The sequence below is a fragment of the Rhinoraja longicauda genome, chromosome 5 (assembly GCF_053455715.1).
Source record: "Rhinoraja longicauda isolate Sanriku21f chromosome 5, sRhiLon1.1, whole genome shotgun sequence".
Classification (NCBI taxonomy): Eukaryota; Metazoa; Chordata; class Chondrichthyes; order Rajiformes; family Arhynchobatidae; genus Rhinoraja; species Rhinoraja longicauda.
This window is the reverse complement of record NC_135957.1, coordinates 15,346,084-15,363,075: the sequence shown is the minus strand read 5'-3', so window position 1 is coordinate 15,363,075 and position 16,992 is coordinate 15,346,084. Positions and strand designations below refer to the sequence as shown.

At 42.8% G+C, this 16,992-nt stretch overlaps 1 protein-coding gene across 1 annotated transcript in view; it reads left to right on the top strand.

The window, feature by feature from the left end:
• ptk7b (protein tyrosine kinase 7b) overlaps positions 1 to 16,992 on the top strand; it is a 144,296-nt gene that overhangs the window by 73,364 nt on the left and 53,940 nt on the right. Inside the window, exons 2-4 of the mRNA XM_078398946.1 lie at positions 9,161 to 9,454; positions 11,270 to 11,372; positions 15,930 to 16,117. Coding sequence (XP_078255072.1) covers positions 9,161 to 9,454; positions 11,270 to 11,372; positions 15,930 to 16,117 — 585 coding nt within the window. The remainder of the gene's footprint in view (positions 1 to 9,160; positions 9,455 to 11,269; positions 11,373 to 15,929; positions 16,118 to 16,992) is intronic.

The following is a 16,992-nucleotide window of genomic DNA, read 5'->3' as shown; positions in this document are numbered from 1 at the left end:
AAAGAATCTCAATGGGGGGGAGAGGAGGGGGGGGGGGGGGGTGGGGGTGGAGAGGACAATAGACAATAGGTGCAGGAGTAGGCCATTCAGCCCTTCGAGCCAGCACCGCCATTCAATGCGATCATGGCTGATCACTCTCAATCAGTACCCCGTTCCTGCCTTCTCCCCATATCCCCTCACTCCGCTATCCTTAAGAGCTCTATCCAGCTCTCTCTTGAAAGCATCCAACGAACTGGCCTCCACTGCCTTCTGAGGCAGAGAATTCCACAACTTCACCACCCTCTGACTGAAAAAGTTCTTCCTCATCTCCGTTCTAAATGGCCTACCCCTTATTCTTAAACTGTGGCCCCTTGTTCTGGACTCCCCCAACATTGGGAACATGTTATCTGCCTCTAATGTGTCCAATCCCCTAATTATCTTATATGTTTCAATAAGATCCCCCCTCATCCTTCTAAATTCCAGTGTATACAAGCCCAATCGCTCCAGCCTTTCAACATACGACAGTCCCGCCATTCCGGGAATTAACCTAGTGAACCTACGCTGCACGCCCTCCATAGCAAGAATATCCTTCCTCAAATTTGGAGACCAAAACTGCACACAGTACTCCAGGAGAGGGGAGGGGTGGGTGAAGAGGGGGGAATGGGGTGGGGGAAAGGGGAGAGGGAGCCACTGACACCGTCCTGTCAGCGGCAATCTTCTTTCTCCTTCACTGTGGTGCCGTGCTCCTCCAGTGGAGGGGGAGCGCAATTAAAGGCGGTACAGGGAAGGGGAGAGGGTGTGACCGAAGAGCCCTGGACCTAAAGCCTCTCCTGTATTGGTGTAGCACCCTCAACCCCCTACTCGATCTCCCTTACCCCCCCTTCCTACCCCCCACTCTCCCATCTTTCCTAGTCGCCACTGTCCCCCTTCCCCCCCTCACCCACTCTCTCATCCCCCCACCCCTCCTCCTCCCCACTCCCACTCTTCCCTCCTCTCCACCCCACCCTGCCCTCCTCCCTAGTCCCATTCTCCCTCCCACCCCCACTCGCACTCTCCTCCACCCCATTCCCCACCACCCCCTTTCCACCACTCCTCCTCCCACCCCACCATTCTCTCCTCCCCCAGTCCCACTCTCACTCTCCCCCTCTTTCCCCCACTCTCTCCTCCCCCACCCCCCACATTCTCTCCTCCCCAGCCCCACGCTCACTCTCCCCACCCCCCCTCTCTCCTCCACCCCTACTCACCCACCCCCCGCCTCCCCCACTCTCTCCTCTCCTCCCCCACCCTCACCCCCTCCTACCCCCACCCTCCCCTCCACCCACTCGCCCCACCCCCATTCCCACTGTCCCCCTCCCCCCCACCCCCACTCTCCCCTCTTTCCCACCCCCACTGTCCCCCTTCCCACCCACCTCCACTCTCTCTTCCCCCCCACCACCCAAATGTGACATCTCCAAGTTTGCGGATGACACAAAGCTGGGTGGCAGTGTGAGCTGCGATGAGGATGCTATGAGGCTGAAGGGTGACTTGGATAGGTCAGGTGAGTGGGCAGATGCATGGTAGATACAGTATAATGTGGATAAATGTGAGGCTATCCACTTTGGTGGCAAGAACAGGAAGGTAGATTATTATCTGAATCGTGTAGGAAAGAACTGCAGATGCTGGTTTAAATCGAAGGCAGACACAAAATACTGGAGTAACTCAGCAGGACAGGCAGCATCTCTGGAGAGAAAGAATGGGTGACGTTTCGGGTCAAGACCCTTCTTCAGACTGATGTCAGGGGAGTAGGCGGGACAGAGATAGAATGTAGTCGGAGACAGTAAGACTGGTGGGAGAACTGGGAAGGGGGAGGTGATGGAGACAGAGGGAAAGCAAAGGTTTTTTGAAGTTGCGGAGCAGCGGGTCTCACTAGGTTCTCCTCGATATCCCGCATCTCCGCTCTTGCTCCCCCTCCCCCATTTGCAACAAGGACAGAGTCCCCCTTGTCCTCAGCTTCCACCCCATCAGCCATCGCATACAGCATATAATCCTCCAACATCTGTTTAATCCGCCATCTCCAATGGTATCCCACTACTGGCCACATCTTCCCATCTCCACCCATATCTGCTTTCCGCAGAGACCGTTCCCTCCGCAACTCCCTGGTCAACTCGTCCCTTCCCACCCCTCCCCAGGTACTTTCCCCTGAAACCCGCAGGAGATACAACACCTCCCCCCTCGACTCCATCCAAGGGCCCTGACAGTCGTTTCAGGAGAGGCAGAGGTTCACTTGCACCTCCTCCAACCTCATCTACTGTATCCGCTGTTCCAGGTGTCAGCTTCTGTACATCGGCTTGACCAAGCGCAGGCTCGTGATCATTTCGCTGAACACCTCAGCTCAGTCCGCCTTAATCTACCTGATCTCCCAGTTGCTCAGCACTTTAACTCCCCCTCCCATTCCAATCTGACATTTCTGTCCTGGGCCTCTTCCCATTGTCAGAGTGAGGCCCAGCACAAATTGGAGGAACAGCACCTCATATTTTGCTTGGGTAGCTTGCACCCCAGCGGTATGAACATTGACTTCTCTAACTTCAAATAGCCCTTGCTTTCTCTCTGTCTCCATCCCCTCCTCCTTCCCATTTCCCCCACCAGTCTTACTCTCTCCGACTACATTCTATCTCTGTCCTGCCCACTCCCCTGACATCAGTCTGAAGAAGGGTCTTGACCCGCAAAGTCACCCATTCATTATCTGAATGGTGTCAGATTAGGAAAAAGGGAGGTGCAACGAGACCTGGGTGTGCTTGTCCATCAGTCACTGAAAAAAAGCATGCAGGTACAGCAGGCAGTGAAGAAAGCTAATGACATGTTGGCCTTCATTGCGAGAGGATTTGAGTTCAGGAGCAAGGAGATCCTACTGCAGTTGTACATTTGTGGAATTCTCTGCCACAGAAGGCAATGGAGGCCAATTCACTGGATGTTTTCAAGAGAGAATTGGATTTAGCTCTTATGGGGAAAAAGCAGGAACAGGGAACTGATTTTAGATGATCAGCCATGATCATATTGAATGGCGGTGCTGGCTCGAAGGGCCAAATGGCCTACTGTATCTATTTTTCTATGTTTTATGTTTCTATTTGATGATGAATGGAGGCGAGTTATGGTAAATTATGTTTAAATGGTGGAGGAGGGCAGAACAGTCTCAGAAGACATTATTTGTGGCAATGATGTGCAAAAAAAGAAACAGAAACTGGAATTTATTCCTAATATATTCCTAACATCTCTATTTAAAAATTTCACAATGGCGGGGGAGTATGAGTTAGTAAGGAATCACAGGAAGATAAATCACTTTCATACCCGGGAACGGAGCTGGATAGCAAGAGGTGGATCTGTTTGATGAGAGGAGCTTGGGGCAATATTAAAGAAGACTGGCATGAAGCAGCAATAAGATAGATTTATCATGAACTTGAAGGTATACCAAGTTACACTAAGAAACACCGGAAGTTTGCAATTAGGAAGAGAAGCAGCAGCAAAGATTAACTTCCAGAAATTCATTATATGTTTGAATCTGTATTTGAGAGCCATGTCTGAACATTTATCTTTTTATAGGTTAGGGGTCCTAACATTATCGTTTCCCTCCAAGATGAGTTTAGAAAAACAATTTTGATTGAAGAGAACAGGGCACTCTAAAACCCCATCTGAACAACACAGACATTAAGGACTGCAGTTACTCTGGTTATACTACGCCAGATAAATTTAAAAGAGAGAACTAAAATGAATGTTACATAAAGGGCAGCGAGTGTGAACATTAGTCATTGATAAAAACCCTAATTCTTGAGAATTTTGAAATTGTTTTTCCTTAAAATGAATACAGAATTTCTAGTTCAATGCACTTGCTCCAAAATGAAGTTGCTGCCTCAGTAAATGTTTATATCTAAACAACGTTGTTGCAGGGAGTAATCTGTCAGCTCTACTTGTGTGAATAGAGCAATTGGAAGTCATTGACAAAAGACAAAAATAAGCGGTTTCAAAAGCAGCTAATAATCTTTAAAGACACAAAAGTATTGGAGTAACTCAGCGGGTCTGCAGCTTCTCTGGGGACCATGGATATGCAAAGTTTTTTACTCTTTTCAATCAAAATTTACCCAAACCTGTTGAATCTGCCCACTCGACTAGCATAATTCCCTCATTAAATGTACTTTGGGGTTCAAGAGAAAACAGTGAATAGTTTCAACTATTTGGATATTTACTATAGATTTTTGACTTTGTACAGCACTATCATGGAAAAAAGAAGGGTGAAAAGAAGGGTGTCAGAGGAGAGGGGGGGGGTACTTGAAATGAGAGAATTAGGTGTTCATACCGTTAGGTTGCAGGCGGAATATTAGGTGCTGTCCTTCCACTTTGCCTGTAGTCTCACTCAGGCAATGGTGGAGGCAAAGGAAGAAAAGTCAGTGAGAAACTCCCACCAGGTTCCGACCAACCGTGGATAACCTGGCGCAGTCTCAACTGCGGACAGGCATGGGGAGGAGCAAATCGAACATGCTGAAGTGGGGATATACTGAAGATGTGGCAGACTGCGAGTGCGGTCGGGGCCTCCAGACTATGGAACATCTCCTGAGCTGTGACATGCTGCATGACACGTGCACTGTAAAGGATTTTGCAGAGGCCAACGTCGTAGCACTAACATTTGCTCGCTATTGGCAAACAGTTGTGTGATGACACAAATAAATTAAAAAACAGAAAGAGGGTCCCAACCTAAGGTTGGATTTGATATTGGCAGAGCAAGCTTTACAGACGACCACAATGTTTTCTTACACAATGTGTGCAAGTGTAACTGCTGGAGTTTAACCAACTTGAAGTACATCGTTTTTTTTCCAAATAATAAGATTTCCACTGTTTGCTTTACCAGTGTTGCAATAACCGTTAAGAAGCTGCCTTTTAGAATCTCCTGAAGTTTGCAAGAAATGCAATGACATTTCCCATGAACCATGTTGCTCTTAAACACCTGCTTGGCTTAGGTAGTGGGTAACTAAGTACGATGCAGAGGTTTAACTTATGACCCTTTGTTGGCAGCTATGCCATTATGAATTGTCATGATTTCTTGTGAATCGATTCTTCTCTCTCCAACTCTCTTATCACAGGACATGTATTCACTTATACTCAATGTCTGTGACTGCATACAATCAGCAGCTGTCAATGGGGAATAAAACCTCAGTAAAAGCATACATCTGCTTCCCATCCCACTTCAGCAATGACACATGGAGCAATTGTGCAAGTCTGTGTAAACCATCAGTCACTGTACCAACTATTATTCATCAACTTATTCTACGATATGATAAAACTTTATTTATCCCCGGAGGGAGATTGGTCTGCCAACAGTCACAACACACAAGGTACACAAAAACTTGAAATTAAAAGTGAAAAGAAAAAGAAAAAGATAAGCGACTGTTGGCTGGCTGCTGTGTGCACAGCGCCTTCACCGGAACAAATGAACAAACAAACAAAGACTTATCCCCTGAGCAGGGGATTCTAAACTAGAGTGTCCCCTCCCTCACACCGGGTCCCCCTTTGTTCTCCCACCGTCCCTCACGGCCGTCCCCCCACACCTGGTCCCCATTGTTCTTCACGGCGGTCCCCCCACGCCGGGTCCCCATTGTCTTCCCCTCCCCTCCTCAAGCTCATCGACCGTGAGGCCCCACCGCTGCCGAGGCCCACATTGCCTCTAGGCTCCCGCCGCCGCCGAGGCCCTCTCCGTGCCTCCTGCTGCCGCCGAGGCTCCCATTGCCACCACCACTGAGGCTCCTTCAGCCCAGACAGGCCAGGCTTTACCACAGTCCCCCGGGAGGCCTGTGGGGCAAGTCGGGCCTACCGGGCACGTTCTGGTCTTTGGTTGTCGTTCTGGTTGTTGGCGGCGCGGCTGTTCGGCGGGTGGATCGGGCCCGCGCGGCTCCCCGGACACTCCACCGCACGTAATTCTCCCCTGCTTTAACTGCTGAATTTCCACCATTCAGCTTTTAACCTACATTCACCATTTGCATAAACTGATGGGCAGCATGGACATCCACTGTTGTGGTGAACCTCAGCAGTGATGTAGATGCATTATAACCAAGATGTTGTCTCACTGCATCACAATACGATCAAACTCAGCCAAATAACAAAAGAAACAAGAGTTTCCCTTTTAAAGCACAAAGCGCAGGATAGAGCTCTGGTTTGCTGACAAAACCAAATTCTGCCTGAGGCATATCATCTGCAATTTGAAAATGACTCCTCTGGTGCTTCATTTTTTGCTTAAAATAGTGTACAGAATCCAAATGGAGTGAGCCTATTGTTACTGACGTACTGTAGCATTCTATACTATGATCTCCCAACTCGTTAGAGTTAGAGCCCCCTAATCCCAAAGTATCGACTATCTTACCCAAAATTGATCCGACATTCCTCCCTTTTCTATGTGCATTGAACCAACATTCCACCGTGTTCATAAGGAAAAGAGATATGAAATAATTCTGGGGTTCCCCTAACAATACCCTATACATTGCCAGACTGCTATCTATATTGGATAGCAGACACAATGTTAACTGTAAACTAATGTTAGTTTTGGTAGTTATCAGGAAAATCTAATTCAATTGATGAGCATGCAAGGGAGAATAAGTTACAGGTAAATAAGTGGGGGAAAGGGACTAATGAGAATGCTCTGAAAGCTAGTATAGAATAACTGGCCACATGGCTTTTTTCCATGTCATAAGAAAATATGGAATTTCCACCAAACTTGATTTCCCATGCTTGGCCTCCTTCCGAGTATAGTCGGAGGTCAAAACATATTGTCATTTTTGACATAAAGATCAACATCAAACCACATATTTCACCTATCACCTAACTTAGTTCCTGCCTCAGCAAATCTGATGCTGAAACATTCATTTACATCCTGTCGACTTGTTTTATTCTCCACAAAATGGAGATCATCCAAAATTATGCTGTCTGTATCCATTTCTCGTTAAACTCCTTCGGCTCCAACATTTTCAGTTATCTGCTCTCTTCTAGTTATGGCCACAAAGTATTGCGGCACTGTTAGCTGTATCTTTTCATTGGTGTGCTTTTGACTTCAACTCCTCATTAAAAAGGCAGTGGTAGTGTGGACATGAAATTTGCTGATGGATAGAAAGCAGAGAGATAGTGAGCAATTTTCTTTCTCTCCAGACTGGAAAGTACAGTTTTGTTTCCCCATAATCCGAATTGGCCCTGCCTTTCCCTGCTTACGAATACAACAGAATATAAAAGGGTACAACTTTGGTGTTCACATAAAATGAAACAGGCTCAAAAATATGGCAAAGAACAAACAACATAAAACAGATTTCAGAAGAATGAGATTAATCTGTGACCTGGGCAGTCAAAATTTAATGTAAGTAAGTTTGAAGTGATATATTTTGGTCACAAGAACAAGGCAATATAAAATAACTTGTGCCTTTTTAATGTTGCTGCAGAAATAAAAATTTAAAATTTAGAAGGTAGCAGGAAAAGTTGAAAGAGCTATTGGATGAGAATGTATAAGGCGTAGTAAGTTTGCAGATGGCACTTAAATATTACAGTGAAGATAGTTAAAGAATTACATCAAAATAGTGACGAAGGTGGCTTATTAAACAATTTCTTCACTTTCAAATTGCATTGTACACAATGGCTGGAAACGCTTAAGATTGAGTAATTTATTTTTTTAAAACAGCAGCACCAATAGGCACTTAATTTCACAGTACAAAACACACAGCTAACAGGACATACCACACTGCAATCGTTTTCAAAGACACCTCATTTCCCATTCAATTGGTGCTTAGTGAATTAACCACCATGGACCAGCACTTGTTCCTAATTGCTCCTTCGCTCATTAAGGAACCTCTCATCCAGGAGGACAATGACAGAACATACACTGGCCAGAGATTGGCTTTAAACAAGCTCCATTCCCACCACAATTTAACATCCTGTGTCAATTAAAGCTACAATAGGAACTACTGCCACAAGGGAAATGCCTCCCCTAGTCTCCTGCGAGACAGACAAACCTACAAAACAAACCCAAAAACAGGGTCAGCAGGAAAGTTGTGTTTGTCAAAACCCGAGTTGTTAATAAAGCTAGTGACCGACCACCCAGCTCATCTGACAGAAAAGGGAGCTTGATCACAGGAGAAACAGATTTAAGAAAACAAAGTTTGTTCTTTGTTCTAAGTTTCTCCCCATATGGTCATGTCCCTACCCTCCTTGAAATTTTAAATAACCATTATAAATATACCAGAGGCAATAAGGTGCTTCGGAGATCATCTTAAATTGACTCGGATCTCAGTTATATTCAAACAAACAATATTTTTTTTAATACCAGATATTTTAAGTCTTAGATAATTTCTGCTGCTTTTATTCCTTTCAAAGAAATCTGGTTTTATTGCTTTAAGATTATCATACTTAAATTAATGAAGATGTCAGATTATTAGTGTGGAATTTTCTTCCATTGAAACTCCTCCTGCTTGAAATGCTCCTTAAATTTTACTTTTTGACTAAACTTTCAGTTTTCTGCTCATTGATCTCTTTCTCTGCTTAACATCAAAAGTGATTGAAGTTTTGAATTCTGGAAACAGTCACTCTGTCAGCCAACATCCATTGGTGAACAGAGTAGACCAAGGTCAACATTCCTGGAAGGGATGTGAAATTGATGTAAATAATTTTTTTAAAACTGCAGATCTTTTGTGTGGTAATGTTGCTGTTATGTATAATGGGATATTCCAGTTTAAGTACTAATTATTTATATACTATTTATATAAATACCAGTAGTCATTGCTCAACGTGTGGAATGCAACCCACTTCATCTCTGAAAATGTAGTTTTTGAATAGCATATAAAATTGATGTATGCGAGAGTGATTAAAGATTAATTGATGAAACCTTTAAGCTGTCATAGTTCAGATGCAATATTGATTAGATGCCACAGTAAACTGCTTAAATAGGAGTGACCTTTTTCTGTCCTTCGACCTGAATTTGAGAATAAGCTGTCAGAGTAGTGAGGAATGTTCATTCTGATGTTCATAGTGCTCCCCACTCATTTTGTACAAACCCTTAAATAGTGAAAAGATCAATGACTTGAATATGAACTATTTCTCTTTCCACAGATTCTAACTGACCAGCTGCATATTTTCTGTTTGGATTGGGAGAGTTGGCTAATAAATAATATTTTTCTTTTTCCAGTGTGCTCGTCACAGGCGCTAATTCACTTCACCAAGGAGCCCTATTCCCAGGATGCTTTGCATGGGCGCAGTGCAATTCTTCGCTGTGAAGTTCAAAATCCAACAAATATAGTGTTTGAGTGGCTCCTAAATGGCAAGCCTGTAAGGACGTCTGAGAGGCGCTTCATTGAAGGCAGCAATCTACAGTTCACAGCAGTAGATCGGAGGGAGGACAGTGGCGACTTTCAGTGCATCGCTCGGAATACAGTCACTCACGAGGAGGCTCAAACGGCAGTGGCATCTTTCAATATCAAATGTGAGTACCACTACTTTCTGAATAGACAAGTCCCATGCCGTAATGAGCTCCAAGTTCACCTACAGAGCTGCCAAGGATCAGAACAGCAACTTCAGATATCAAAGAGTAGTTGGAAAGATTTACACATTTGATATAAATTCTTATTGGATAAAATAAAAATTCTTAAATAGAAATAAGTGTGAGGATGGCAAGGTTTGGAGGGATATGGGCCAATGCAGGCAAATGGGACGAGCTCAAGTAGGTAAAGTGATCAGCATGGGCGAGTTGGGCCAACAAGCCAATTTCAGTACTGTACAATTCCTATTTAGGATCTGGTTGTCACTGTCAAGACTAGAATTTATTGTCCCTCCTTGATGATCCTTGAGAAGTGGTGATGAGGTCTCAGTTAGGTATATCCTCAAGCTCTTCGGCCCCAGGGAAAACGAACCCAAACATATTTCCCCATATGTGAAACTCTTCATCCCATGCATAATTTTGGTGAATTACCTCTGCACCCCCTCCAGTACTCTGACGTCCTTCTGTTTCCAAACATTCCTCCTGGTTATACCATTTATTGTGTATGTCCTAACCTTGCTCATCCTCCAAAAGTGTATCACCTCACACAACTGGAATAAATTCTGCCTGACATCAATTCATCATTATGATCCTTATGACATACTAAACCCCTCCGTGTTAACAACACCACCAATGTTTGTCATTTGGGAGTTGATTATAACTTTTACATTGACATCTAAATAATTTCTGTACACAACTAACAATAATGATCCCAGCATCGATCCCTGTGGTAGGCTTCTAGTTACAGGTTTCCAAACACAAAAGCAACCCTTCACCTCATCAGCCTCACCCTCTTATTACCAAACAAATTTTGCCAACCTGCTACAGTTCACATGGCTTCTAACCCTTTCCACGAGGGACTTTGTCAGAGGCCTTATTGAAGTCCATGCAGACTACATCAATCACACTGACATCCATATGTTTTGGCCAGACAGGATCTCCACATAAAACAAAAATGAAGCTCATTGTCTTTGATCTATTCCTTTCCAAAGTGTAAATTAACCTGATTCGCCAGAACATTTCCCAATAACTTCACTGCCCATGACATTACACTCACTCACTCACTGGCATCTAATTACCTGGCTGATTCCTGCTGCCATTCTTGAATATCTCCTCATTTTGTGCGGGGTTGGAATGCTGTTGGGGTGGAGGCACTTTGCCATTTTGCGCCAGCTTCCAGCATCTACATTCTTTTGTTTCTTTATTTGGTATTTCTGGATGAACATGGTTGTGAATACTTCAGCCTTTTCTCCGGCAGCCTTGCATTGCTAAGGACGTGTATGCACATGGAGTCTCCCTTGAACAGTTTAATTGTCCATCGTCATCCTCAACTAGATGTATTAGGATTAAAGGTTTAAACTGATCAGCTGGCTGTCAGATTATTTAGCTCTGCCTATTACAAACTATTTTTGCTGTTGATCATGCATGCAAGTCTGGTATTGAGGATCAACTAGGCTGACACTTTATAATTTCTTGGTCTGCCTTTTGCAGTTTCAGCATGCTCTTCGGCACTCAGAACCAGTGTTGATCTGCTGATTTGATAATGAGTGAAGGCCATGAGGTGAAAGGGTTGTGATGGTACAGTTTCTGTCGATGGTTCAGAGCACCTCCTGCATGCCCAGATATCAAAACATTGTGAATCTTATCCTATACACTCAATTTGTAGTGTCAGGTGGGGGAGGTGTGAGGGCTTGGAGGAAGTCTGCTTTTAAGTGGTGGCTGCTATGTTCCCTAAAACAAATGTTATCTTGTTTATTACAGGGATAGAGACTGGAGGAGTGGTTTTGAAAGATCCACACGATGTGTCTGAAATACAAACTTCAGCTCCAATCTCGCTGCAGTGTCACATTAATGGACACCCCCGGTATGCTACTCATTGCAAAATAGAATTACTCCAGCATTTGTAAAAATTAGATGATTTCAACTGTTTATTTGTGAGGCAAGGCTGTATTCAGGAGGGACCGCCTTATAAAGTCAGTTAGCCATAGTGAAGAGTCACTTCTAGATAAAAAAGAATGTAAATTGATCATTTATTTTAACAATCTAAATATTTCACAAGTGAATAACCTCTGCATTAAACCATCATTTAAACACTGGTTGATGGTATTATCTCTTTTGAGTTCCTTGATGATCTTGGCTTGTATGTCACATGATGCTTATCATGTAGCAACTGAAGATTTTTTAATTTCATCTTATTATTAATTCATGGCAGCGATATTGTAACATGGAAATAAGTTAAATGCCACTTATTTACATCGCCTTTGGCCTAGTGGTATGAGTAAGATTGATTTTGATTGTATTGACCAACTGTAGTTTTATCAATTCTGTGGGTGCAATTGTTGGTATGAAACTGGAACATTTGCTTTGAGAATAACCAAAATTGCAAAATAACAATGTTTCTTCGTATGTTTGTCTATAACTTGGGACATTTTACAGTCCAAAAACTCATCTACTTCGATCTGAAGTCAAAAGTTTTATAGACAATAGACAATAGGTGCAGGAGGTGGCCATTCAGCCATTCGGCCCTTCGAGCCAGCACCGCCATTCAATGTGATCATGGCTGATCATTCTCAGTACCCCGTTCCTGCCTTCTCCCCATACCCCCTGACTCCGCTATCCTTAAGAGCTTTATCTAGCTCTCTCTTGAATGCATTCAGAGAATTGGCCTCCACTACCTTCTGAGACAGAGAATTCTGACTGAAAAAGGTTTTCCTCATCTCAGTTCTAAATGGCCTACCCCTTATTCTTAAACTGTGGCCCCTTGTTCTGGACTCCCCCAACATTGGGAACATGTTTCCTGCCTCTAACGTGTCCAACCCCTTAATAATCTTATCCGTTTCGATAAGATCTCCTCTCATCCTTCTAAATTCCAGTGTATACAAGCCTAGTCGCTCCAGTCTTTCAACATATGATAGTCCCGCCATTCCGGGAATTAACCTCGTGAACCTACGCTGTACGCCCTCAATATGCAAACTAATGCCTAGGGCGGCACAATGGTGCAGCGGTACAGTTACTGCCTTACAGCACCAGAGACCCGGGTTCAATCCTGACTACGGTTGCTGTCTGTATGTAGTTTGTACGTTCTCCCTGTGTTCGCATGGGTTTTCTCCAGTTGCTCCGGTTTCCTCCCACACTCCAAAGATGTACTAGTTTGTAGGTTAATTGGCTTCGGTAAAATTGTAAATTGTCCCTAGTGTGTAGGATAATGCTAGTATATGGAGTGATTGTTTGTTGAATGGGCCGAAGGGCCTGTTTCTGCGCTGTATCTCTAAAGTTTAAAGTAAAGTAAAGTAAAACCTAAGAGAAACCAGATTGGTTAACATTCTACCCTCTACATCAATGAAATACCATATAACTTTCCAATATGTCCATTGCGAATCACAAATGATTCCACAAGTTTAAAGTGCAGCCAATATTCAAATCTTTTCAGGATTGTTTTGAATGTAATTTCATTAAAAAAATTATCAGGACTTTATTTTGTTGGCGAAAACTTGCAGTTTGTGCTCACTTGGCTCGCCTAAGTGGATTAGGCTAAGAGCCAAACAGGATACCAGTACCCAAATCCTCCCTCCTTGTCAGCAAACATCTCACAAAGCACAAACAGATTAAGATTTGAGATTGGATGCAATGAACTGGATACTCGGAGGTCAAAGGCATACTGAAGGATTTAACACTCTACTAGCTCTGGAATGGAAACATCATATAATCCAGAGCTAGAGCTCCAGCCTGTCCCACTGAGTTACTCCAGCTTTTTTGCGTCTATCTTCGGTTTAAACCAGCATCTGCAGTTCCTTCTTACACATATAATCCAGAGCCTTGGACTAATGATCTGGAGAGAACAAGATGAATCTCTTCTTGTGTGCGAAGGAACTGCAGATGCTGGTTTAAATCGACGATAGACACAAAAAGCTGGAGTAACTCAGTGGGACAGGCAGCATCTCTGGAGAGAAAGAATGCGTGACTTTTCGGACCCGACGTCACCCATTCCTTCTCTCCAGAGATAGTGCCTATCCCGCTGAGTTACTCTAGCTTTCTGAATCCCTTCTTGAAAGCTGAGGAACTTAAATGCAGCCAATTACGTCATGTGAATAAAAATCTGATTTCAGATTCATAGAAAACTACCAGTTTGTTATACAAATAACCTCTGGTTCACTTATGATTTTAGAGCGAGAAAGCAGCCATTGTTAGCCATTATAGTAAATGGTCAAATCTAGGCTACCATCACTAATTCCAATTCAAAATCTCAAATTAGTTCATCAAAATAAGAGGATGTACGGAGCCCTTGCACCAGCTGTGGCACCAGATTAGAACACAGCAAAAGCATTCTCAGCACAATTGATCTTGAAATTCTCGCAGGCAGAACTGCAGGAGAAGCAATTGGAGACAAGTATAGAATACAATATGATAGGAAAAAAGACACAATGAAGAACTAGTCATTCACCGAGCTGAGCATGTTGGGAAATCGAGACATATTGGATATAATACACTTTGTCCTTTGATCAAAGTTGGCAATATCTTCTTTAATGAGTAAAATGGGTAGGAAATGGTTGGAGATGTGATGGGATTATTTCTCACACTGAGCTAGGTAAAGCTTTGCGTCTTCAGTTGGATTGGATCAGTAAAACTATTCCCAGAATATTAAGTTTCACGCCATAAAATTAGATTTAAAAATGAACTACAGAAACTTAAATAGACTTGATTATAGAGCAAAGGAGTACAAGTTCAAACTGATAAGCCAAATTTAGGAGTGTAGCCAAAGATTCCTTGCAGAGTGATTAACATATAGAATACGCTTCCATGTAAAGTAACACCCAGACATTGTTGGGGAAGAAAAAATAGTTTGGTTGCTTTGTTGGGTAACTGAGGTGCTAGTGAGGCATCAAAATAATGACAGGTTTTGGTGAGGTAAATAGAAAGGGGTCATTGGCCGAGGAACAGCTTCTCAGACTCGTCAAGCACAAAAACATGCACCAGCCCACTAGGTCCATGTCAACTCAAGTAATTAACTGTATTCATCCTGCTTACCAACACAGAATCTGTGACCATGTATGCCTTAATGATTTAAGTGTTTGGCTCAAAGCTAAAATGTAATGAGTACCTGCCCACACCACTTCCTGTGTAATGAAGAGTACCTGCTTCCACCCTCCTTTGGGCAGTGCGTGCAGTTTGCAATCACCCGCTTGATGAAAATGTAATTCATTGGTCCCCTACATCTCTTTACCCTATATCTATGCCATCTCATTTTAGCTACAAGGGTAAAAAATTAATATATTCACCCTTTCAATGCATTTCATAACTTATAATACCGCTATCGGGTCCCCCCTCATCCTCTTCCCCTCCATGAAATCTACCCAATCCCATAACTGAAACACTCTATCCCAGCAACATCTTGTGCCAGGTAAATGTCTTGTGTACCCTCTCCAATGCAATCATGTGCTTACTGTGATGTGGCATAGTGTTCTATCTGTGGCATAAGCAACGTTTTATAACGTTATACCATAACTTTCCTGCCCTTGTATTCAATTCAATTCTCTGGCTAATGAGTGCTTATATCCCACACTGTAAACCTGTGCTGCCATCTTTAGATTCTTGGGCTTGTGCACCAAGGACCCTTGTTCCTCAAGACTCCCTGGACCCCTACCATTTATAATCTCTGGCATAACATTTTATTAGTCCCTCCATCTTGCACTGACTTGCACTTATCAGGATTAAGTTCCACCTGACATTGTTCTGTCCATTTTACCAAATCCTCCTCACTACCAAGTGTAGCACCAACTTGGGGCCTTGTGGAACTTTGTCAAGGACCTTTGTCAAGGACCTTTGTGAACTCCTCGTAATTCATTTTTCATCCACAACTAATTTGTTATATAATGGAGAGAGAGAGTTATGGGTGCAGATTGATTTGAGAATTTTTCAAGAAAGTGGATTAATACTCAAAGGTAATCAAAATCTCCAGGGAAGAGCAGGAGACTGGGACTGACTGGATTGCCTCACCACATGAATACAAACTCTGGTCCCAGTGACTGCTATAATAATTTCAATTGTAGTTATCCTAAATATTATTATGGCCTCAGATTGGTAGTAGTTCCTAAACCCACATTTCATTTTTACAGAGTAGTTCACAGTGGCACTAGGGAATGTATGGTGTCATTAACTCTTGATATCAAGTATCCAGCTTCCTCTACAAGTTCCAGGTGACTCTCACCTTCAAACACAAATTTCTCAAGAAAAATCTCCTTCATGGTGTTTATCTTAAATGCATTTCTTTTCCGCAGTCGGCGTGTTGCCTTGTTGATTGTTTGTTTAACCAACTGAAATAGTTCAGAAGCATGTTGTAACGTGATATTTTTCTAGTACCATTCTGATCCAAATCTTGTATTTAATATATTCCTTGTCTTGTTTTATTTCTTCAAAATTTTAGTCCAAGCTGGCAGTGGTTTAGAGATGGCATCCATTTAACAGATACAAATCATTATACATTTAACACCAGAGAGCACAGTTTGACCATAAAAAGTGCCAGTCCTGATGATAATGGTGTCTACTACTGCTGTGCAAAGAATGCAGTTGGAAATGTTTGCAGCAATGATAACTTCACACTAATGATAATTGGTAAGTAGTGAACCTTGAATATGTTAGTACAGATAACTGCTATGAATCGGTTTTAGTTGCAGGATATGTTATTAATATCTATTTTTAAACTGATAAACACCAATAGTTATGATTATGTTGAAAATAATAAGTGCTTACCATTTGGTTAATGGACGTAAATGCAGATAAGAGAATTGAATAAGGCAAATCAAATGGTTGATTAATTTGTAGAGATAATGGGATAAATCGTCACAGAAAACCAATTTGAGGCACAGTAGTGATAAAGCAGTTAAGTACCAGGGTCCTGGGTAAATAATGGAATTTAAACTGTTAACAATGTGGAAATTGGAGCAACAAAAACTAGTCTTAATAAAGATGACCACAGAAACCATTAAATAGTTGAAATAAGTCTGGTTTACTCTTGTCCTTCATAGGAGGATGTCTGCAAGAATGTCATCTTTATCCAGTTTGTCCAATATGTCACTCCACAAGGTTGACTCATGCCTTTTGAAATATCCTAGTATGTCACTCGGTTGTAAGTGACCCAGCACCTCCTTATCAAGGGCAATTAAGGATTGCCAATAAGCGTTGGCCATACCAGCAGTGCTCCGATCCAGAACACAAGAATATTTTAAAGAAAGTTTTAATAATGCGCTACATCATCAATCCATCGACTGAGCAGTTTCAGCATACTGAGAAATGTGGAATTGTGAATCCACAGAAGTTGCTGATCCGTTAAACTGTGCAGCTGTTTGCTTTGTATGTTGACCCATAACCTGTGTTTAAATAAATTTCCTGGATGTCTAGATTAATTTCCCATGAAATACTCCATAATGTTCAGCTGCTGCTTAAGTACATAAGTACCTGATTTAACAGCCTGATAACCGAGTTATCTG